The sequence below is a fragment of the Pyrgilauda ruficollis genome, unplaced genomic scaffold (assembly GCF_017590135.1).
Source record: "Pyrgilauda ruficollis isolate IOZ18807 unplaced genomic scaffold, ASM1759013v1 scaffold12, whole genome shotgun sequence".
NCBI classification, from domain to species: domain Eukaryota; kingdom Metazoa; phylum Chordata; class Aves; order Passeriformes; family Passeridae; genus Pyrgilauda; species Pyrgilauda ruficollis.
In genome coordinates, this window is record NW_024510321.1 from 4460747 (window position 1) to 4486126 (window position 25380).

Here is a 25380-nt window from a genome sequence, read left to right on the forward strand (position 1 = left end):
CTGCTCAGCTAATTCATGTCAGCAGTCCAGTAGTATTAGAGAGTTGTTCAGATGGTTAAAACAATCAAGATGATTGCGCTGTTTTCTAAAACCAATTTTATCTGATGGCATAGAAATCTCAGTATCAGATGACATCCTAATGCTGTGACAGTGTTAAGATAACAATTCTGTCACAGTACTAGGATGAGTATTTTACTTAAAACACCCATAAGGCAAGAGATGGTTTACCACAAAATTGATTTATTTCAATTAAAGGCTGAAAAACACTTAACTGGTGCCTAAGACTGTAACAGAGCACTCACCTACAGAAATTAACTTCCAGAAGCAACACACGCAACAAGATCACATAAAATTAGGAGTGAAAGTCCAACCAGAGGTTAGTGAGATGCTCAGCTTCCAGTCCTACCAGAACCCTGAGCATCCTGACCTTTCAGTTTCCCAGACAAGTGAGCATTGCTGCCAGGGCCGACCTTTTCTGGGGGATTTATCCATCACAGCATTTAGGACTGACAGGAGCAAACATTCTGGAGGTGCCCAAGGCACATTCTGATGTGATGGATGCGTAATGGTTACAGTCTTCCCAGTGATTTGCCATCTATTTCAAGTTATTCTCATTAAAAAACCTCACCTGGTGTGACATTTGAGAAACTCCTACGTATTGAATGTATAAAATCCATTTACATTTTTGAAAATGAGCATTTCTCTCACAAAGCTCAAAGAATAATAACTGAACTGTCTTCCTCTGCCAATTGTCTAGAAGTTCTCTATTTGCTTTTAAAGGTTTGTAATTTGTCAACACATCTCTCTAGAAATAACACACAAAAAAATATCTAATATTCTGTAACAACCTGCAGTAATTGAAAGGAAAAAAGCCCTCAGTATTTGCTTGGATATTTGGTTGGATTGGGTATTTAGATTCAGATTCACTATTTACTCTGCAGATTGTGTCATTCTTCCCAGTTCTTTACACAGCAGTTTCATACCACACAAAACTTTTGAACAGAAAGGAAATACTAAAGTATAAATTAAAAAGTGCAAAGGGAAAAGCTAGATGTGGAAGCACTTGCAGTTTTATAAAACAAAGTGTCTAGATTGCAGCTTGAATACATGTATCTGAAGTGAGACCATGACACTGCAATATAGAGTATCAAGTAATTTTACCCATGTTAGATGCTTCAAAAAATAAATATTTATTTATTTCATAACAGCTACTTTTCCTCCCTGAAGTACTGAAGGGGAGAGTGACATCTTTGAGGGAAACCATTAATATGACTGAAAACACACTGGTAAAAAAACGTATGTGAAGTGCTGCTTTGAGAACATGCCACTTCATCAGTTCTTCAATTAATGTTATTTAATAGGATTCTTATAATTAATCATGACTATGACTCATGGAACACCTACACATTCATTACTGGCAGCAGACCTACTATTGTCTGCCTACTTTTTAATCCCAGGTCAGATCTGCAGAACGGGGAGAACAAGTATATACATGAAAATAAACAATATTAGTTCTTTCACATAAATAAATGACTATTAACAGTGGCCTATTAGGAAAAATAGCTTTAATTCAAGCAATGTCTGTATTTCCCACCGAGGTGATGCACTTGCACAGGATGGGCAGTTGCTCCACATTTGTGAGGATTCCTAAGATGCCTCTCTCATGCCTGATTTGCTCCATTTTATTAAAAAAAAAGCACTGTATGACACCTGCATTAATGGCACTACTTCATACTGATGTCTGCAATATTTATGCCCAATCTGCAACTCTGGGACAGAACTTACACTAATGGAAGTCAATAACAAAATCTTCAGGGAGTTCAAAACTATTTTTTGCTAATGGTTTGATTTTGTGAGCTGCTGAGTACACCAATCTCTGAAGTAGTTTTTAGGCTACTGCTTAAAAGCAAACTGATGCCAGCAGACTAATATGAGTACTCCTGAGTTTTAAAGCATGTTTATAAGATATTTCTGAGGATGGGTGAAAATCCCAAATGAAAATCCACAATATAATTTATAGTAATCAGGAAAAAACCTCAGACTCTTTTGACTGGAATAATCAGAACCCCTTTATAATTCTAATTTCATTAAAGAGTCTGGACTGTAAAGCTCTCATTCAGAAAAAACCATGTGACTCACATTCATGATAAATTTAACAGACACGCTTAAATAAAATACTATATAAAAGGGATACTGCTGTGAAACCTAGATTAGAGTCAGTTGTGTAACACTAAGCAAACAATGCTACAGCTGAGCAAATACACCTACTAGTCCCAGTGAAGTATTTTTTCTTTTTATTCCCGTGCTATATATTAAGGAGAAAGCTGTTGAAGAGGCCTTTTTATTTCTACAATGCTCAAAGCATAATGAGGACCTGTCCTTGATTGAAACTAACCAATATTAACTCCAAAAGACCGATTACTCTTTTTGCATAAATATAACGATCACACAAAAGGCAAAATTAGACCCTTGAACACCAACAATATAAAAACCCCAGATGAGCTATGGAAAATACTGAATATAAAATATTTAAATCAGAAGCAACCATGAGTGAGGTGGTAATAAGGTTGGAAAAGGAGGGCTGCATTAAAACACCTACAAAGGTGAGGAGATTGGTGGTACTGCCACAATTCCTTGTGTAAATTTTTATAAACTTACTGCTGGCATGCTGGTTAAGAGATGGGTATGGTTTCCTGACTTTTTAAATATATATACAGAGCTCCAGTTTTCTTATTTGCTGAAAATACTAATGGCATAATAATTTAAATAAATTTCTTAATATTTTTCATACATTTTAAAATGAGATTTTATTTCCTTGTTCCACATTCAGAGTTTGGGGGCATTCCACTGACATTTTCTCTGTTTTGTAGACACTACAGAAGGACTATGCCATTGCTGCTGAGCACAGAAAGACAGGAGAAAGGGAGGGCCCAAGTATCTGCATTCTCATTTCCTACAGCAAAGCTCCAAAATGGGTCAGTCCTACCAGCAATGTGACACGTTACCAAGGAAGAAAGTACATTCTTGATTGGAGAGACAGTGTGATTTTCCTTCAGTGGGTTTTCTTTGCTCTTCAGAGATCAGGTCCTCTCTGGTTTTAACATGTAACCCTCCCCCCCAGATTATAAAATTTTACAATGGAATGAATGTTAGTGAACTGCTATGTCACTGCCTTAATGCTCAGAGTAACATTTATGAAATACATCAAGGGAAGTGGGGGGAGAAGGAAAAAAAGAGGATTTCTTTCGACACATGAAAAAAAGTGTTTTCTACCCAAGTCATGCCAGAGGAAGAAAAGGTCTTTGTGAGACACACTTCAGCAGTTTGGAACACACACTGAACAATTTCACTTCAGAGCCTCCAGTAAATTATTTCAGTGAATGTTAGTGAATAAAGGAAACCTGCACTGGAAATTCCTCCAGGAACACAGGCCCTTTCATGTTTCTCTGCAAGGCTCTTCAGCTTTCACTCCTGGGCTGTTGCTGTTTCTCAGTCTCTTTCTGTGCTCCAGTCCATTTTGTCTGGTTCCTACACCTCAGCCTGCCCTCAGTGCCTATCACCTATTCAGCATCAAAAACCCTCTCAGAAACGTTTCTGTAACCACAGTCTCCCTCCCAATTCTGGTACCCACCTATCTGACATCTGGAGTTCAAGAAAGGTGCATTCTTCAAAGCATTCAGCTTGAAAAAAACCCACACTGAAAACTCTAAGGCTGGCTCTGCTTTCCTACTTGAGTGTCATGGGAGCGCTCCCATGGTGAGCTCCCTGGAACCTCCTCCTGGCTCCAGAGCAGGAACCCAGCAGCACCACTGCTCTGGGAAAGAAAAACAATGGATCAGGCTGAAAAATCAAACACTTCCCCCTTCAGATGAAGCCACACAAACCATCTTAAGGAAAGACACTCAGTGCTGCCTAAGCACCCCAAGTATTTTCCTCTCTCGTTTGCTGCTGTATTCCACAAATGCAGTTATAAAGGGAAAGATCATTTAGGTAGATTCACTTGCCAGAAATGACACCATACTTCTGTTCGGATGTACAAAACTGTAGGGGACACAGAGCAATGGAAGCAAGAGAAATTGTATTTGGAAAGAAGTGATATTTTATGAAAAATCCTGGCCTACTGTGAAAAAAAGTTTATTACTTAAACCTAAAACATATATTAGCATCCATGCAGTGGTCACTGTCCCTGGCAAGGGCAGGTTCTAGAACTTGGTTCTTATGGCCCAAATAAGGAACAAGACACAGTTCTACTCTAAGCAGTGAGTTCCAATGTGCACTGACAGTACCACCTGACCTGCATACAAATTCACAGTATTTTTTTCATATACTTGGAAACAAACAGGTAGGGATACGAATATAGTTGTTATTTCATAGAAGGTTCATGACAAAGCACATCAAAATAAAAATCTCAAAATAAAATTTGTTTTAAAATGTGCACTTTTTGTTCTGCTTCATCTGAAAAGGCAAATTCTTCTCTGAACTGTGATTCACAAAATAAAGCCTGCCTTCCTCTTGTAAATACAATAAACATGATGAAGACAATATAAAAAAATAACAATAGCATGACCATGTGCTCCTTCTTCCAGGCAACAGGTCAGAATCACACTGGTAACAAGTTATCAAACAAGGAACTACTACAGAGACTGGAAATGACACTGAAGTATCTGCACTTGATAAGAATCAAACTCCATAAAAAAGAAAAAGCTCTTAATGAAAAAAAAAAAAAAATCTCCATACCCAGAAAAAGCTCTAAATCTAACACTTTGCTGATATTTGGTATATTGATACCTACTGCACATTAACACATAAACAGATCAGTGTTTTGTGTATCTAAAGAAAGGAACATCTTTTGTTTCTTGAGATGCTGATTTTTAAAAGTGCTGAAGTGGACAGGTGTCATACAGTCTTAAAATCAGTATTTCTTCATATTCCTAATAAACTTTTCCACTTGTAAAAATCCCAAAGACCTTAACAGGCTGAAGCATAGTACTGACTTTACTGGAATGTTAATAATAAAAATTTTAATTATGGGAAAAATACATAAAAATTCTGTATTTATTTTAAATGAAATCTGGCTGGGGAAAAACATAATGTTGCTCAGATTATTTTAGAAACAACTTTTTAATTAAACACTTTCAGTTTAATACTGAAGCTTTGTATGCCTTTTTTTTTTTTTTTCACTGGCTGGCTGACTTGGAAAGTTACTTAATGATAACAGAGTATCTCACACCACACAGTACAAACCTGAAGGATCAATCCACCTAACAAAAGGTGGAGGGAAAGAAGAAACAGGTCACTTCTTCACTCCATAAACCTCAATTACATTGCAACAAGTAACCCTTACTAACAACCTTTCCCTCAGCCATGTACCCAGTCCTACCCAAGTATCAAAGTATTCTCAGAAAGATGAGGAAAATAAATGAAATAAATGAAAGAGTTTTTCTTAAAAAATGGAAAATTCAAAATTAAAATTATTTCCAGACCCCTTCAATCATCAGATGTGCTCAGACTTTACTTCAGCCACATATTTCCCATGTGTCACTGCCTCGTACTTTATGACAATAACTATTCAGACAGACCAGTCTAGTTTACAGTAATCCTTACAAACTTTTAAATACACCACTAAAGATTCACATACAAGCATGGAGTCTAATTATATCCCAAGGTATCCATAATTTAGGTGCCAAAATAATTACAAAAATGTACTAGAAGAAAAGAATCTCAAAGCTCTTAATTTGCATTTACTCAGTTTTAACTAATACTTCATTGTCTTAAATACCAGCAGGGATTTAGAAAAATGTATTTTGTTCTAGAAAATGTGGTGCATCAGACAACATGAGAAATGGAAACTGTATTTTGAAAGCTGAGTCCTTAAGTCTGTAGCTTCAAAGGTGCTGTGTTTTGATAGGTAACAAAACTCTTCCGTCAGAACTTAATTTACATTTTTCTGTTCTGTGTTTCACTGCAGAAGAAAAAAACAGAATCACAGTCAAAGAATGGTTTAGGTTAGAAGGGACATGAAAGATCATGCAGCTCTAACCCCCTGGCATGTGCAGGGACACCTTCCACCAGAACAGGATGCTCAAAGCTGAATCCAACCCAGCCTCGAACACTTCCAGGGATGGGGCACTCCCAGCTTCTCTGGGCAGCCTGTCCCAATCCTCACCCCCCTCACAGGAAAGAACTGCTTCCACTCTAAACCAGCCCAAACCTACTCTCTTTCTGCTTGAAGCCATGGAGCTTTGAGCAACCTGGCTGGAAGGTGTCCCTGCTCATGGCAGGGGAGGTGGAACTGGATGATCTTTCATGTCCCTTCCAAGCTAAATTGTTCTGTGATTCTGTGAGCTCAAATGAGGAGCACCCTTGTTATGGTAAAGCTTCTTTTGGTTCAAATGAAAGAATACTTGAATCACTGTTCACTTGACAATGTTAATGAGAATTAAGTTGCAGGTCTTACTAAGCATCAAATATCTGTTCTCAAACTGCTGGACCTGCAAAAAATCTGAACACACAAAGGTCCCATGGCAGCTCTGTCACCTGAACAGATTTACCAAAGCTGTACTGACATCATTTATGGTGTACAAAGGTGTTCCAGAAGAATTATACATGTAAATCAGAGCCAACTACGATAATTTAAAGATAACCACAGCTGCCTTCCAGAACCTGGGAAACACAGCTATAAAACAATTGACACAGGCTTTCTGATACCATTTGTAGGCTCTAAGAACAATTCAGATTCTTCAAGACAACAAGGATCTGGCTTAAAGTGACCAAAATCCAAACCATTATAGAACAGAGTAAATGGAAGATCATTTACAGGGTTAAACTATCCCTGAAGTTGTACCCTCAGTCAGTAAGGTTCTTTAAAAACAATGCTTATCCTCATCAGCAGGGAAATGGCTACAAATCTCTAGAGAAACTCCAAATAACAGCAGGGAAATTCATGGAAAACTTGAATAGTCCACAGCCCTCATTGCTGAACTGCTACAGCATGTCTAAAACATGCCAGCAACTGAATGAAACTACCAAACTGACCAAAAGCACATGCAAGTGACATGTATGTCACTATTTCTCCAGTCTTTCTCTAGCACTTTCTGTGCTGGAGCCCTCTAAGAGACGGAAACCCATTAAAAAAAAAAAAAAAAAAAAAAAGTAGATGTTATTTTGGAAGAAAACTTCCTGCAGTACTTCCTCAGCTGCAGGACAAAAGCAACTACAGGAAAAAAAGCTCAATAAGATAAAATCAGAAGCCACTCCCAAGAGCAGCCAGGTAGTCCCTCCCAAGCTGTAGTGAAGGGAGATGAGGAGAAGCCAAGTGCCTGCTGCATGCAAAAAGCACCATTAAAAACTCAAGGGTTGAGAAAGGAACTTCTAAATCCCAGAGGTGCTCATTTAGTTTTCATGTTACAAAGCTCGTCCTTGAAAAATGGGCAAATGCAGAGGACACTACCTAGAAATGGTATAAATTATAATATATTATTCTCTTCATGCATTTTTCTCTGGATTTAAGAATTAGTCATTCTTCCAATAATGAAAAAAGGAAGAAGAGAGCTTTTAAAGCATCAAAGAGCTGCAAATTCTGCACTCTATCTAGAAAAACCCCACATCACTCCTGCTCTGTTCAGCTGGGTTGTGACATACACAAAGCCAACACCATCCCTACATTCAAGGTTCTGTCATCTAAGCCATTTCTGACACAGTTTTTCTCAACAAAAAGTACAACCAAATGAAAAATTGCTGTGGTTAAATGGGCACAATCCTCCCCAATGTATGAAGTTAACAGTACATTAGGATGTGGATGCTCACTTTCACATAAAAGGAATGGCAAAAGAAAGTATCGTTTTAGCCAAACTGGTTTTCAACTTGAAGCAGCCCAAATAAAACACACACATCATGAAAAACAAGGACAATTTTCAACAAGATGAGAAGAGCACTGAGATTAAGGGGTGAAGATACATTCAAAATATGGACAGTTTTAAAGATGTGTAAACATGTTCCCCATCTTTCCCCTTAGCTTATTTATTTCTGATCTAGCTTGGTAGGCATCACACCAGAACCAAGTCTTGAGGAAAGAACTCTACATAGACTTTTCATTACTATCATGTTTCTCCTTTTCAGTCTTCAAGCAGATAGGAACCTCCTCCTTGCTTTCCACCAGCACTGTTTTCTTTGACTTTCATGTCCTTGACAAACTCTCCCAAACTTGGAAACTGCTTCCTACATCTTATCAGAAGAGAAAGCTGGCTGGGAAAGTTACCCTTGCACTCCTTTCTTCTGCTCAGTTTGTTCCAAACTAGTTTTAATACATTATCTACTTAAACTCACTTTCTGAATTGAGTTACTTACATACTGGGGGACAAAAAGCAGTCCACATGATTTGGGACTCAGTGGCATACAGAGTAGCTATAGCTAGACAATGTAAGACAGGTAACTGGCAAAGTTTAATTTTCCTCAGCTGACTGCAGACAAACAAACAGCAACCTACTCAATACATGCAAAATAAACATCAAAATTATGAAGTATTACTTAAAAATACCTGAAAATATTTCGGGAACCACTATTTCAGAAACCAGTCTTGTTAAAAGCTGAACAAATACAAGACTTAAAGGCCTCTACACTTTACATGATAATGTAAGTTCAAATTTCCAAGTATCAGAAAGCAGGAGAGTTACAAAAGACTGAAACCAAAGATAAAAGAAAAAGCTGTAAACTCCACTTGTCCACATCTATTGTATTTTTTCCAGGGAAAAAAAAAAACTGTAATTTCTGTTTGATCAGATTCTTTTGCTTAGTTTGTCTTATTAAGTCTACAATTCACACTGTTTTTGCACTTTATCATAAATATCTGCAGAAACACCAATAAAGTCCATCTTCCTCAAGCTGACTACGTGACAGCTTCTTTACCATGGTGAATCTTATATACTGAGCAAAACAGTATATTCTTATCTTATGAATGATAAGAAAATTTAGTTAAGTTTTGGATCAAACAAATCACTGAACTTCTCTCTCCCCCACTGATATTTTGAAGACTTGTTTTCTTTCAAACCTTGAAACAAAGTGACTCCCAAATCCCATTAAATGCCATTAAAGTAGTGGGGGAAAGTCACTGCCACATTGGGGTGTTGAAGCTCTACCTCACATACTGTGCCAGGATAATGAGGTGAATTCTTAGGATCACCCTGAGAAAAGCTCTGGCAACTAGGTTTGTCACCAAGATCATCAGTTCTTCCTTATGGCTTCATAAACTTAGAAAGCATTTCTGAGAAAATCCGTGACTCTCCCTTGCTGAGATAAGCAAGACAAGCAAAGAGCTGAACTGAGGCACCTCCACCACAGATGTGACTGTATATTCCAGCTTTTCTTTGTCCCTTGTCACAAACCAACGTGACACACAGGATTTCAGACACCTCACAGATGCAGGTTTGTGCACTCATGAATAGTAAAGAATGGCAAACCCCATACTTTGAAAGAAAGACAAAGAATCCACCACTGTCTAGACACAAATACATGAAACAAGCTGGTCAGGTGCCTTTGCCAGGCCTTCACAATGAGCAAATCAAAAGAGCTGAAGAAGAAAGACACGCTAAGCAGGGTATTTTGTGAGACATTCACAGATTCTGAGACCTCTGTAGTGCTGTGTTTTAAACCTTCAGCAAAGAAGGGCCCAGAATAAAACCAAAATGGATAAAAATATGTATTTTGGAACAGGTCAGTGGAGTATGTCCACACAAGCTTTACTAATGCAATCACAAGTTCAGTGAAGCCAAATGGACATCTCAAGTGGTAAACAGAGTAATAAGAAACACTGTCACATCCAGTTAAAGCAGATTTGCAAACAACAGGCAGCCTAACTAATGAGAAACATGAATGCAGCTTACAAATTAAAGCGTTCCTCAAGGTAAGAACAGGCCTGAAATGCTCTCCAAAAATGAAAAGACCTAAGCCAATGGATTATCAAAAGTTGGTTACACTTCAAATATGCTTTTTTACATGAATAGAAGGAAAAGAAAATGTACTTTCCCAGTAAAGGAAAAATGCAGTGCTGCAGACCACATCACAAACCAGTTCTTCATGCCAAAAGGACTTCCAAGAAGACAGAAATCCCCTACCAAGCAAACAACAACAAACCCAAAGCAAATTTGGTGACAAGTAGAGGAAAACAGCATACAGCTTGCTGTTATTTAAACTATTTTTCTGTATGCCCTGAGCACAGAGTTTCTTTTGCATGGCCAACAGATTTGAGAACATCTGAACAGAACTCTTCTATTAAAATGCAGGAACATCCCATTAGAACGAAGCCCAAATGAACAGAAACACAAGATGCTGCAAACACAAACTGATACTTTCAATTAATTAATTCACCTTTCATTCTAAACTTTTTTAAAATAACTCACACAAAGATGACCTTTTCCACTATCTCATAGGACAACCAGGACCTTACACTTTTTTTTTCCTTCTTAATCTTAGTAACAACTTTCAAAGTAGTGGAAGAATTATTACCAAGCACTGCAGCCTGGACACAAGCAAACACAGGATTTCCTGGGCTCCAAGCCAGTTCCTCACCAACTCCTTAAGCAATCATTACACTTCTCTGTAGTCAGGAACAGAGAACTACGGAAGAGTTTGGTCCTTATTTTTTGAAAAAAAATAAAATAAAATAAAAAGCAAACAAATCCCTGGTGTGATAGTGGGATAAAGAAGTCCAATTCCATCTAGCTATTCTTCTAGAATCACAGTTGTGCCTTTACTCAGCTCTCCCTGGGGATATCACAAGAAGGATGAAAGAGAATAACCAAATCAATGTCATTCTTCACTGGATGACTGCTGAACTACACAAAAAAAAAAAGTTTCTCAACGGCTTCAGCAAAGACTGAATAGAAAATACACAGAATGACACTCAATTCAAACTCCTCTCCTCTCTCTGCATTGTCATGAAACGTGCAACAGGGAGATCTAAACATTACTTGCAGAATTTGAAAAGATCAGTAGGGAAGATTCAGTACAGCACATGAAAAGATGGCTGCAACAGAAACCGCAACACCAGAGATGCTCATTCTTCAAAAAATGTGTAGATAAGTAATTCCATTGTTAACATCTATGCAAAACTTAAAAAGGTGCTGATGACAGAGGTGAGGCACCATCACCCCGAGCACAGGGAAAGAGCAAGGTACTGGACAGAAAGAAATAACGAAATAACGAAAACAGAATGAAATTCAACACAGTAAAACCCCAACTTGAACAGCTCAACCAGGATTTCTGTTAAAAGATATGACTACAGACAAGAATGAGCTGATCACAAAATGACTGCAAGCCAAAAACAAGGGGGCAAAAACTTTCAGCAGCAAGACTAAAAAAAAAAATATTCTATTTTGAATACTCTTTCAATTCTTACTGTTTTATTTTTATACATACACTCATATGCACACAAATGTTTTAACGTTTTCAAGGTCATCTAGAACTTAATACTGTCAGGTTCACTCATTTTCAATAGTTTTATTTTGAAAGCAGAAACACAGGAATTAAATAATTATTCAAAATAAAGCATTTACTTAGTATGAATAAAAAAAACTACAAAGAAAGCTGTATTCCATGGCCTGTATTGAAAGACTGATGTGAAGCATCTTTTTAGTCCAAATGATGGAGAACATCTATTGGTATCTTTTGCCACTTTTTTTTTTCTATTATAATGCATTAAAAGCAAGAAGATTCAAGTGAAAAAAAGGCCTAAGCATAACCAAGGGAAAACCACCAAAAATTCGTTGATAGCATAGCTGATTAAATATAAAAAATAATACAATTATAAAAAAATGTCTTGGGCATTATTAAATATGACCAAACAATAGCTACATGTGGTAAAACCAATGTGTAAAACCAAGATTTCAAAATGGTACCAGAATATGACACCAGAACAAGTTCATTCTTTTCAAAGGCACTTACTTTTCCAAACACATTAACACTTCAATTTAACAGATTAAATATTTATCTGTGTATTTCTATGAGTATTTAGAGTATCAAGGTAAGTTTTCATGGCAAACACTGGCTTTTTTTCATACTAACTTGCTTTTTGAAACTGGCATGAAAGTAACTGAGAATTTTTTTTACTGTATTTGCATCATATAATTTCAGGACATAAACTGGTACAATAAATATTACCTCTACCTACCAGAGTACTTGCTAATTGAACTCAACTTTTCTTTTGTGTCTAATTTGTTTTGGTCAGCCTGGCTCTTCCTACATTCTAGTTACCTCAAAACTAATTAATGTTATTTCCTGTGCAACTCCATAAAACTTTATAATAAATTGCAACTCAAGTTTTTAGCACAAGGATCTGCCCAAGGAAACCTTATTATAAATGAGCGCTCAGAGATCCACACACGGATATTTACAGTCACACTTTTTATTGCGTTTATCTTTTTATCAACCCTACCCACCCAGTTTTCTTAGAGATTTGAGCATTCAAGTGTTTTTACTCACTTCTGTGCTCCCTGAGACAACAGCTTTGTCCACGTTCAGCGCTAGCTGCTCTTCAGTCTGGCAGACTCCCACAGACCACTCCGCACAGCGGTGATGAGCCCAGCAGTGACCTGGAGTGCGCAGAGAGACAAAGGGCCAGGGTTGGACAGCTCTGTCAGGCACTTCCTCCAAGCATGGAACTCCCCTCTGGCACTGAATACTTGCCAGAAGTAACAGAGAGGTCTTCTCCCCCTTTTTTTTCTTGTTGCAACATTGAAAACCCATCTTATCATACGCTGAATATATTGCAGTTACTATCAGACACTAAAAACACTGCAATTTTCTTTTATATACAACACACTTTTTTTTTATCTGTTTATAATTTTCAAGTGCCTGAACATGTAATCATAGCACTGGGGTGCACAGCATTCTCTGACTTTGATACTACATTCAATGCTTGTGTAACACACACAGTTCCATTTCACCTTGTATTTAACTGTAAATAACATTTCCCTAAGTTTGTACTCTAAATTAAGAGTTAAATTATGATTAATTAAATTATGATTCCCAAGGACTGGAGATCTGTATGTTCATGTAGAATATGTTCATATAATGCTTTAGTAATCTACACAAAGTGTTTAAAAGCTCAAAATAAAACATGTACAGGAACTCATATAAAAGACTGTGAAAATGGTGTCAATACAACAAACACAGTAGAGAGATACACCTACCTAACAAAAAACAAAAATTCAGAAGTTGTACAATTCAACAAGTAACTCTTACAGGAAGTTTCTAATTCAGTTCTGGGAAAAACAATGCAAATGATGTATACTTCCAAAGGAATTCTCTGATTGCTTTATACAGGAATTAGAAATGATGGTTTACACTAGCTGTTGAACTTAGGTATTGGCCAACTTAATAATTCAAGCTACCAAAAAAAAAAAATCCCAAAAATCTCTGAATGGATTTAGGCAGAGTCGTTTACAAATAACAGCAACTATAAAAACGTAGATTGATAGATCTACACCCAGGCATCAACATCCACTATAGTAAAACTATTGAAACAAAGCCATTGGATTTTATTTTTTTCTTTTAATAAGACCTTGAAACAAGTTTCCACACTCATGAAAGAGAAATTTTTATTATTACGTAAATGCATTTCCATTTTTTGGAGCAAAAAATGTGAATGGACTACTGGCATCAAAGCATTTGGACACAGATGCCTCCTGAAAAAGTCATTAAGAACTTAATTATAGAAAAGTTCAATTGAAATTAAAGAGCAGATGATAAACCAGACATTTTTCTGACAGCAAACCTGCAGATTTTGGGAACATGCACACGCATTATGCCTCTACTGCTCTTCTAAATCTTCTATTCCATTGTTTCCAGTAACATTTGCAGCAGGATATCAGGTAATGTCAGAGGACTACGATTTTTGACAATTATATTAAGCTGTGCCTCATTTCTTCTCCCTTTTCTCCCCAAAACAGAATCATGATACTGAAGGTATTACTACCCAAACACCAGCTCAGCAGCAGATTACAGATACTTCCCCAAAAAAAAGCTGAGGATTCTCTTTTGGAGGGAAGACTACAAAAACAAAACCTGACAGGCAAAAGCTACTGAAGCACTATCAGAGACTTGACAAACACCACAGCACAAAAAACCAACAGCTGCAAAACTTCACTCATGTCACTGTGGCTACTGTACTGCTACTGGAACAGGGAGAAAAAGTAGGACAACAATGGATCTTACCTGTTGGCTCAAATAAGGCTTGAAGATCAATGTCATCTGGTAAGCCAACTAAACTGAGTTCATCCCAGAATTTGACAACCTGATCGTCAGAAGCAGTTTGGGTGCTTACACTTGTACATGATGCTATACTCGATCGAGATCTGTATCAGGGAGCAGAAAAACAAACTTAGAAGAGATCACATTCCTTGTCCAATTAGCCAGATACTCACAAATGATCCAAAACTCAAGTGAGTACAATTTTTTCCTAATATGATAAAATATAAATCAACATGAACAAAAGTCTTCCTTATATTTTATCCCAACACTTTCCCCAGTAACAGCTGCCAGTTAAAGCTGCTATTCAATAAACAAGCCTGCTCTCTTCCAGTTCTTCAGGACACACATGCTTCTTTAAGCTTGATTCTGTTTGATATTAAAATTTGCCCAACCCTTGGAACTGAGAATGAGATAACATCCAGAGGTGAGGTGCCTATAGAAAATACTACAGCTATGAGGGGAAGGTAGAAAAAAGACCAGGACTTCAAAATCTGCTTGGAAATAAACATGTTTATACAATGTCATCAGATATTCAAAAACAAAAAAAAAGGCGGGGTGAGCTAGAGGAAAGGAGGGGGGGAGATTAAAAAATGCAGTGATATAAAGACTACTATATTGTACTGGTTTATAACCTTATTAATTTGTTCCCCAAATTCTAATCTCAACAGAAAAAAATTCACACAACTCAGAGATTACCGCATTAAAAAAAAAAAAAAACAGAAGCAACAATTCTGCCTTTATTTCCTGCAGGCTGAAGAATATCTTGGACATCTAAGGGTGTGCATTTAGGCCTACTGATAAGAGACCTGATCACTGATGCCTCAACAATTGGTAGGAAAGGTGGTGCTGCATTTTCTACTAAGGGTCTTTGAACTTGATTACTCTCTGCTATTAATAACTCAGTTGTATGCATTTGTCAATAGATACAGTAACCACTGGAATTTTAATCTGTGATAACTCTGCTTTGCTGAAAACCATGCTTTACTTCAGCCATTACATTTATAAATACATTTTAAAACCCCTCAGTTTATGGGGAAAAGAGTAACATCTCTCTTGCATCACCCAAGAAATCTTAAAGGTTTTCTATTATTACATGGTATCTTCATGATCTCCATAATTTAAAAATATCTACCCCAAAACCTATTAGTGCTGACGCTATCAACATTTAAAACATCCTTAACAAAGAATTATATTCTGTTTGACAAAACTGGTTCTTGAACACCATTCATGTTCACTGCAATTACAGAATGGTTTGGGTTGGAATGGATGTCGTTCCAACCCTCCTACAATGGGCAGGGACACCTTCCACTATCCCAGAGTTTGCTCTAAACCCTGTCCAACCTGGCCTTGGACACTTTCAGGGATGGAGCATCCAGAGCTACTCTGGGCAGCCTCTGCCAGTGCTTCACCCCATGGCAGTGGAGCCTCCTCTAACACCAAACTGCTACTCACAACACCAAAACTTAAGATCCTTTTTCTTTAGTTTTTAAAGAAAAACTAAATCTCGACTGACAAGGCATTTTTCTATATGAAAAAAAAGCTTTCTCACAAGATCAAACCAATCCGTTTATAGAACTTCTCAATTTACTCTGCAATCTCGCCCTTTCTACAGACTTCTCTGAAAATATTATTTCATATACCTATAGAACACAACCTGAGGTGAGAGTGTTACTTTTATTAGCTTTAAGAAAAGCCACTTTTCTCTATCAGCATTACGGTGTGCACTTTTCCACCACCAACATGATGCCAAAAACATACAGCGTGTACCCAAGCAACCTCAGTGAGTGCGGAACACTCTCAGCAGCTTCTGCAGCAGCAGCACAGCCACGGACAGGTCTGACTCGGGAGTTTGGCACAGCCGGCAGCCGCCTCCATCACTGCTCCCTCCCCGGCCTCCCTTCACTGCTTCCTCCCCGGCCTCCCTTCACTGCTCCCTCCCCGGCCTCCCTCACTGCTCCCTCCCCGGCCGGGCCCTCGCCCGGAGCCAATCCCCCAATGCCCGGTTTGTGCCACACACCGCCCGCGGCTCCGCATCAACACCGTGCCCTCAATCCCTCATCATTATCCCACATCACCACTGCCCCGTATCACAGCCCCACATCACCACCGCCCCAGATCGTAGCCCCGCATGATCACCCCGCATCTCTGTCCCCCATCACCACTGCTCCAAACCACCCGCGGTCCCAAATCATCACCCCACCCCTCATAGTCACCTTGCCCGCAGCTCCACATCACCGTCCCGCATCACTATCACCACCTTGCCCTCTGCTCCACACCGCCCTCAACCCTGCATCACTGCCCCACATCACCCATACTGCCCTTGATCCTGGCACTGCCCTCAACCCTGCACCATGCCGCACCACCAGCATCACCCTCAACCCCTCAATGCCCGCGGCCCCTCACCACCCTCAACCCCACACCACCCACAGCCCCTCAATGCCCTCAGCCCCTCACCACCCACAGCCCCTCACCGCCCTGAACCCCTCACCCCCACACTACCCACAGCCCCTCAACACACCCCCACACTACCCACCACTCTCAACCCTACACCGCCCTCAACCTCTCACCGCCCTCAATCCCACTCGGCCCATCCCGTAGCCGTGGCCTGTAGCCCTGCATCGCCACTGCCACCCTTCATGTTTCCCTAGGGCTGCAGCCCCTCTGCCACACAGACAGGACGGAGTGATCCCACACTCACCTATCAACCCTGAATAAACCCAAGTCACACAGGGCCCCGGTGACAGGATCCCCGCGCCCACAAAGACGTGGCTCTGATCAGTCCCATCCCAGTGCCCTCACCAGGGATTACACACCATGTACTGGGCAACCTCCACTGCAGAGCCCCAGGTATGTTCCTGCCATCTCTCACAGTCACTGGGAGGCTGGGGGACCATGACCAAACCCCCCTGTCTGGGAGAGCTGGCAGCAAACCCCACTGCTGCAGGGCAGGAACCACTGCTGTGTGCCCTCCAAAGCACCGGCACCAGGGCGAGAGCCAGCGCTGGATGGCAAAAGGAGAGGCTACAATGGGCAGAGGCTGCCCATCATTCCAGGCTACACAACACATCAAGTGTCCAAAGTCCATCCTCTTCCACCCTCTGTGTGTACTTTTACATCAGCATCACAAGTAGATCTGTGTTTTACAGTAGCTATGTTTCTTATCTGTGTTCTTTCAGAGTAAAGATTCTCACTTGGGAAAGAAACAAACCCTTTTTTAAAAAGCAGAAGAGACAGGCACTGCTATGCTGCTCACGTGTTGGTTGCTCTGGGGTTCTATTTTTAGTTAGGTTTTTGTATATGTTGATTTTCCTTACAAACATTTTTTGATATTAAAACCCCGCATTTACACAAATACAAGTTAGTTGCCTATTGTAGTACAGAACCAGTAAAGATCCTTCCTGAATTTCATGCAAAATAAAATAAATCTACATATTTATTTTAGGACAGACTTACTTCTTCTGGCCTCTCTGTTTGCGCAGCACTGAGTTTTGCCTTGGAGTTCTCTCACAAGCTCCATCGGTGCTGTCGCTGGCTTCACTCTTATTTAAAGGCTGGTTTTTCCATGGGATAACATACCCAGGAGTGGGACCGAATTGTTTTAAATCTCCTTGTCCTAATGAGCTCCGTTCTCCACAGTAACAAAAGGCGCAGAGTTGCTCGCTGTAAAAGGGAAGATCATTACTTCTTTATTGGGGGGAAAACCAGCAGAGGATACCTCATCAAAGAGCAAATTTCATGCTAATTTAACCCTTTATAACAAGACAATAAAAGCTCCCATGTGCTGTCAGGTATCAGAATTCAGCATTCAGAAACACTATTTCCAGCTAATTAACAGTTACCTTAAAAGAACTTTTTTTCTGTTCACAAAACTGATTAAGGAAGCAAACAAAAAAAATGTCTATGTTATATTCAAATGATTAGAATTTCCAAAATTCTGTGTGTCTAGACACATACTTGCTAAAAGGCAACAAAATGTTACAGAACACACAGAAAATTACAACACACACACCTTTCTGGAAGCACATACAGCTTATGTGTAACACAATGTATAAATACTATAAACAAAAAGGTTTACTAACATGGAGAAAAATGGAGTATGAGAAAACTACAGCAATGGCTACAGTCACACATGCCAGAGCACACCACATGCACAAATGCAACCATCCTCATTTACTTCAATATTTAAAAACAAAATTATGTCTAAAAGTTTTACTGGAGGAATTTTATATTTACAGAACCGTGACCGCTGCAATACCCTGTACCATTTGCAATTATGTTTTAACATGCACAACACAGCGACAGGATTGAAATGACAGCTCTGACAGCACTCCTTGTGTCACATCATATGGAAGCTACTGAAAAATATTTCTATAATAAACATACCCACAAACTTAAAATGTGAACTTCTGCAACTAATGCAGTTTGCATTAAAGGAAGGCCATTTAACACTTTTTTTTTAATGCTTAAATGAGCAATTCTGTTTTCTTCGTATTTGTGCCCCAAAGACCCCAAAAAGATGCCTCAGGGAATCAGGCACTTGGATAGAGGCTTGGTTATGCCTGGATTCCATTTAAATAGATTTCAGTGCATCTCCAAGGTGGCACATTTGGATTTGGGACAGTCTGTGCTGTGTGAGTGAGAGGAGGGAAGCGAAGTGGGAGGAAGAGAGAACCTTAAGGCTAAACTGCTGTAAAATATTTACTAAATTCTGGGGGGGAAAAGAAAGTCTCCTCTGCTTTTCAGCCTGGAGAGACAAGAACAGCAACAGAAAAAAAGTGGAAGTGGAAAAGGAAAGTTCCAAATCAGAACAGAAAACCCCAAGAATCCAGCAAAGCCTCTGATATTTGGGTTATCATACTCTGGGATGGCTCCTTTTGCTCTCGCCATAGAGCAAAAATAGGAATAAAGAAAAAGAAGAAAGAAAACTGAACTGGTCTACTACTACTGGTAATACCAGTCAGTCAGATGCTAAGGAAGGGAGAAGCATTTCATGAGCCCAAAATGAAGCCCAGAATGAAGTCAAATGCCTTAATTTATGGTTGACAGGTAGGACTGCACTTTCATTAAGGCAGATGAACCACTGGGAACATGCAGGTTGGTGGGCAGATAAAGTAAGTCCCATTCACAGTACTGAAATTACACCTTCCTATGGTACTGTTAAGAAACATTTGTCCTCATCTCGTGGCCTTGGCTGCACATCCCTCACTGATCTGCCTCAACACACAACCAGCATGAGCCAGCACAACCCCCGGAGCTGACGGCAAATGTCTGACACGTTCCAGAAATCTTTAGAAAAAGACATCTGAAGACAAAAAAATTCAAAGAAAATATGGATAAAGGTAGTGTGAGAGCAGTGAAAAGTGAAAAGTTACACTGAACAGTACATATGTCTATTTCATAGCTAACTTTCAGTGTGATAGAGCAATAAATACACTATTATTTGTCTGTCAGTGACTGTAACCACTGGACTGCCAGTGAAACCTGATATGGCCTCACAAGCAGAGTTCCTAAGCAGGGAAAGGAAAGCTATTTATGCTGGTTGGGACTAGAGAGACTTGTGAGGAGACTTATGAGATTTAAACAGGCAACAACACCATGGTATATAAATTACACTAGTTACAAACACAAGATTATCCACAGTGGAATAAATAATTATTCATACATCCTGTTAGGACAGACTATCAGTGCTCATTAAAAGACCTGAGAATAATTACAAACAAATAAACAAAGCCCTTTAAAGTGGAGTCATCGCAAATATGCAATAATGTTAAGATCTATAAAAGAGAAATACGAAACAGTAATTAAGAAAAAAAAATAAACTAACTTTTCAAGTGGTAATATTTGAAAAGGCATTCAGGAGTAAAGCTGGTATTTCTGGAGCCTGTAAGGCAGCTCCAGCATCACAACTTCCAGCAGCAGCATTCTGCAGGCAGGGTGGAGTGAAACAACAGGAGCAGGGAGTTTCACAGCTACTCTGCAGCGTGCTGTGGACAGCTGTGAAGCTGTCAAGAATCATATGGTTTGTGCTACTGCTCCTGCTCCAGCAGAGCTGGGAACGCAGCTGAACCGAGTGCTCGCCACGGGGAGGGGGCTGGGGGAGCCTTCACTGAAGGCTGAGAGCACGTGGGTGCAGAAATTAAAGACAGGAGCAGCAGAACGTGCCCAGAGCACTGCCAGGACACAGTGGGGCTGAGATAGAGGGGAGAGATTATATATACAAAGGCGGAATAAAAGGTTTCACACTTTCCGGGGGGGTTAGCAGAGGGGGTTTACTGCACCCACAGCCAGATAGCCACAAACACTCAGTGGCAGTGAACTCCCTGCCTCTGCTGGGATGCTGGAGAGACCCTCTGCAGGAAAGCCACGCTCCTGTGCCCCCTGACATGCCACAGCTGCTGGCTTGTCATGCCACACGAAGTGGCCAGTTCCATCACGTTAGCCTTTTAGCTTTAAGCGCTCAGTAAATATTTTAAGTTATGTCTGTATGGGCAGAAGGTGGAGATTTTTTTCTTATCATCTGAAGACTGCAGAAAGTACTTACAAATCTACTTTCCATATGTCAATATGCAATTAAAGGATCTAAATCTGTGATGCAAGAAGAGCTCTCATATTGAAGATAACGAAATAGAGATACTGGCAAATCTTAAGATCAAACCCTAGATCTGTTATCATGATTAACATATTTTAAGAACAGGATAATTCAAAATGGGATAAAAAGCAAGAGACAATGTGTCACAAATCTTTTTATAAGCTACTAAAAAAAAAAAAAAAAGCAGCTCAAGAGTACTCAATTTAAGATATATCTTAGGTGCTCCAACTCAAAATATAAGTTCATCGTTATCTGTAATTTCAACTTAAATGACATATTTTCCCATGACAAATGCTACTTTCTTATAAGGGTTTAAAGATCCAGAAGTGTTTTATTACCAGGAGATGCTCCTATCCCTCACCTCATCCCAGAGGATTTTGTAGATTTGAATGCACAGAAATTTTAATACATAACACTGAGGAAAAACCATGTTCAGAGAGAACCAGACACGCTGAGTTTTGGGGATGCAGTAAGAGGCAGAAAAGCTAGTAATGTCTGAAGGTAATGTCTGTTCCCACTGAGCCATGAGAGGAGATCCAGACTTGGATCCTTGGATTTGAAGGATGCCCTTTCTAACAAGAAACATGATGATCCCATCACTCTTTCACAGCCACTCTCTTCTACAGGTCCTTATTTCATCGCATCAGTGTCTCTTCCCTACACAGAATTTACTCAACCCTCTGACAATCTGAAGTGCTACAATCCTCCCCTATCCACATCCTGACAAAGGATAACAAAATGCCCTGCAGCCACTTAATCCCGAAGGAAGGGAGAGCAGTCACTATTTCCTCTACTTGATTGATGACAGTCATCAGGACTCATCCTAAAACACAGACTTTCCCATTGAAACAACTTCAACACATGCAATATTGGGCAACTAATTGCACAATATTAAATCACAACCAGAGGAGGAGAAACATCTGGTTTGCTTGCAAATATTCAGTCAGAGAATTAAGGTAAAACTGAGAGTCCCCCAAAACTATTTTTTAACAGAATTAAGCCTTAGCATTAGGACTACCAACACCTGTAGTTGTACTTCCAGGAGTAAGCAGAGGCCCCTCCTGGATCCTTCTGAGCTGGGAAATGGCACTGGGTAATCCTGTGTCAGCCAAGGCTCCTTGATAACAAGCAGATGTGCAGACTGGCTCATGCAAACATGTTTTGTTTATGCTGTGGCTCCTATCTCACAGATGTGCACTTGTGCCCACGTGAGCACCGTGCAGCTTCTGGAAATCTCCAGATGTGTCCAGGGGAGGTTGTGTGACCCTCAACAGTATCTCACTCTCCTGCCTGTTTTTCATACATGGGTAGAATGCACCACAAGCTGCAGTGATAAGGGGCACTGCCATGCCCCCACACCCCCACGTATACAGCTGGGGGAATAAATCCTCCTTCCTCATTCTCACAGGAACAACTTCCTTCCGAGCAAGACAGCGAGTGGCCTATGCTGAGCACGTCTGCCAGTGAGATGCCTGAAGTTATCCAACCCTTTCAGTACTCATGCAGAGGGTGGCAGGCTGAAGGAAATCCTGCAGCTGCCAGCTCTGCAGAGAGGTGTTAAAGGTGCCCCTCTTTCAGGAGAGCCTGCACAGGGGAATCCAAACATTACACAGAGATAAAGGGCAGGTTGCCAACAGCAGGAGAAATTCTAACTCTTGCATTCAGCTCAAGGGATGCTCACCTTGTAACTTTTCTGAAATCTCTCCCAGCCTACTGTGGGACTGGTATTACCAAAGGAGTTTTGCTATGCATTCACCTTTTCCAATTAATCACGCTAAAACCAGGTTTAAAAAGGAAAAAACAATGTATTACATGTGAGAAAATGCAAGGCATGGCAAATCCAGTAAGATCCACTAGCTATAGCCATTGCCTCAACATCAAACACTAAGTTGTAGATGACCACTACTGCCATTTACTATGATAATTATTGCAATAAAGTTAAAAAGAAACCCAACTTGGAAAGCATAAAGATTTCTTTCATTCATGGTTTGGGTTGAAAAAGAAAGTGAAGAGGGTTATCATGTGGCTTCTGCTATGAATTTGTTTTTAAAGGCCTGGAAATGCCTTCAGGATGTCTTTTTAACACACTACCTGTTACAGAAATTTACAGTGTTTTTAACATCTATTTTTCACAATTAAAATTAAGCTCATCACAGTGAAATGGAGTACTTGGGAGCAAAACAGAACTTCAGAGCATCATTTGTGCTAATTACCGTAGCAGACTGATAAGAACTGGCCTTGAGAATTCTTCTTCCTCCTAACACTGTTAGTAGTTTTAACATATGCTAGAAGGCTAAATGAAATGCTACAGGGGACCTACTATTTATTTAGCCCCACCAAGTTGTGCCAATGCATGAAATACCTTTGCTCTCATTTTATGCTGTGTTATTTAAAGAGTATTCTTCTCCTTAGTGAAGATCCACCATTGTATCATTTATGTAAATTCATATCAATACCTGCAAGCTGCATTTTAACTGAAGAAAAAAACCAAAACATTTCTGACTTGAAACAACACCGGGGATCTCCATCAGTGTGAGTTCAAATATATGTGAGATACTACAGAGGTGAAGTTTATCTAAAACTCAGATTCAGATGAAGCTTTTCAGCATCATCTAAATATTCTGTAAGTATCTGGACCTCGATAATAATGAAGCTTGAAAGGAAACTGCCAAAAAAACCTCATTAGGTGAGACATAACAGTTTCACATTGATACAGGACTAACAACCCAATAAATCACCCTTCTGAATGAAGATGCTAAGGACAGACAACGATGGAAAAGGCAAATGGAGATACCAGAACGAGAAAGAAGAAAAAATCTCTGCTAAAAGCTGTATTTAAGCATTTGATGCACAATCTCCTTCCAATAGGTACGTGAATCACAGAACAACTTGAAATTGTAAAGTGGCTTGACACTATTATACTATTATAGAGATCTAGGGTTGAAGTATTTCACTTATGTAGCATAATTATTTTTGAAAAAATAAGGCGGGACAGTTCATACGAACTTCAGGTGAAGAATTTTAAAAGTTTATACAAAGCAATTAAACTGCATTAGACAATAACTGCTTTCCAATTTATTCAAACCAGCACAGTTGGAGTTCTACAGCCATATAATCAACTTAATGATACTCTTCTCATTTGAAAGAAAGAAAACATTCCCCTCCAAACACAACCAAAACAACAACATCTTACTGACATTCTGAAATGTAGAAAATATGTTCTTATTCACCATTAATTGTGTCAGCTTTAATTTAAACAAGTATTTAAAGCTCAGTTAGGGTTTAACACAGCCTAGATGCAAAAGGAGTTACCAAAATGCCAATGCTGAAAAAAGTTAATTTAGAGGTCTAATCCAAGGCCCTCTAGATAACTCCTTAAGGTCCATGTGAACTGACTTGTACACTTAAATAACAATCCCCTATAGAATGCAATTAATTGTACATGAAAAGTAGCAATTCATGCAATTCTGTGAGTTATCTTCACCTCTGAAGGATAAAAGTCAAAGAATAAGAAGTCCTGTAGCTTCAACCTCCAGTATGCATCTGTGCCCAGAAAGTATTGTCTGTGTAAACCAAATTCTCTCCCTTGGTAATTAAAACATGATACACAGAATGATTTGGGTTGGAGGGACCTTAAATATCATCCAGCTCCAACCCTGCCAGGGTAGGGACACCTTCCACGACAACAGGCTGCTCCAAGTCCCATCCAGGCTGGCCTTGAATACTTCCAGGGCTGGGGCAGCCACAGTCACACCCAACTCACAGAGGTGCCAGCCTCTCTTGGAGGGAGCTTCATACAAATACTAAGTAGGGTCTTACTATCTGAAAATTACTGAGATTTACCATTTAGTAAGTTGGCTTTAAACAGCAGTTATTCAAGAAAGCTTCATCTAAGCAGGATAAGCAGAGGCACGGGGATATTAAAGAGGAGGATGACATGGTACTATCCATGCCCCCAGTACACTGAGTTCAGGGCCTCCCTGTGTCAACTGTGACTCCTCTACACTCATTCTCAGTTTCCCTTTCATGAACTTGCCCAGTCTGCTCTTGACCACACCTAAAGTTTCAGCGAACCACATCCTTTGGCAAGGATATCACCCTAGACAACTCTCCACTGTACAGAGAACCACCTCCTTTTATTCTGCATCTAACCCTTAAAAGTTTCACTTGCATCACTCAGCTTCTTGCATTAAAAGAAACTAAACAGTCAGGATACAGCCATCTTCCCCACTCCACCTGCGATTCTGAAGTTTATCTTCCTTCTCCAACACCTTTCAGAGACTGAAGGGTCCTGAATTAACTGCAATTTACTTCAGATCTTCGATCAACCCTTCTGCTCTGTGAAATGTTTAAGAGTTTCACTACATTAATTTCTAAAGTTACAGACAGACTTTCTGTAACCCTATGAAACTTAGTCCAAACTTGTTTCTCTAAATGCTTCTATCCTCACCAAGCAGAGCCCATGGGCTTCAGAAGGGCTTCAGCACATTGAAGTTACGAGCACAAAGATTCTCTCCTCACTGAGGCAAAAAAAAACAAAAAAAAAA

General features: G+C 39.6%; 1 protein-coding gene across 15 annotated transcripts in view; it reads right to left on the reverse strand.

Moving 5' to 3' along the window:
* KMT2C (lysine methyltransferase 2C) overlaps positions 1–25380 on the reverse strand; it is a 187442-nt gene that overhangs the window by 99018 nt on the left and 63044 nt on the right. For all 15 annotated transcript variants that reach the window (XM_041486406.1, XM_041486454.1, XM_041486464.1 and 12 more), the window contains 3 exons: positions 17698–17904; positions 14209–14348; positions 12475–12584 (listed from right to left, as the gene is read on the reverse strand). In XM_041486406.1, coding sequence (XP_041342340.1) covers positions 12475–12584; positions 14209–14348; positions 17698–17904 — 457 coding nt within the window. The remainder of the gene's footprint in view (positions 1–12474; positions 12585–14208; positions 14349–17697; positions 17905–25380) is intronic.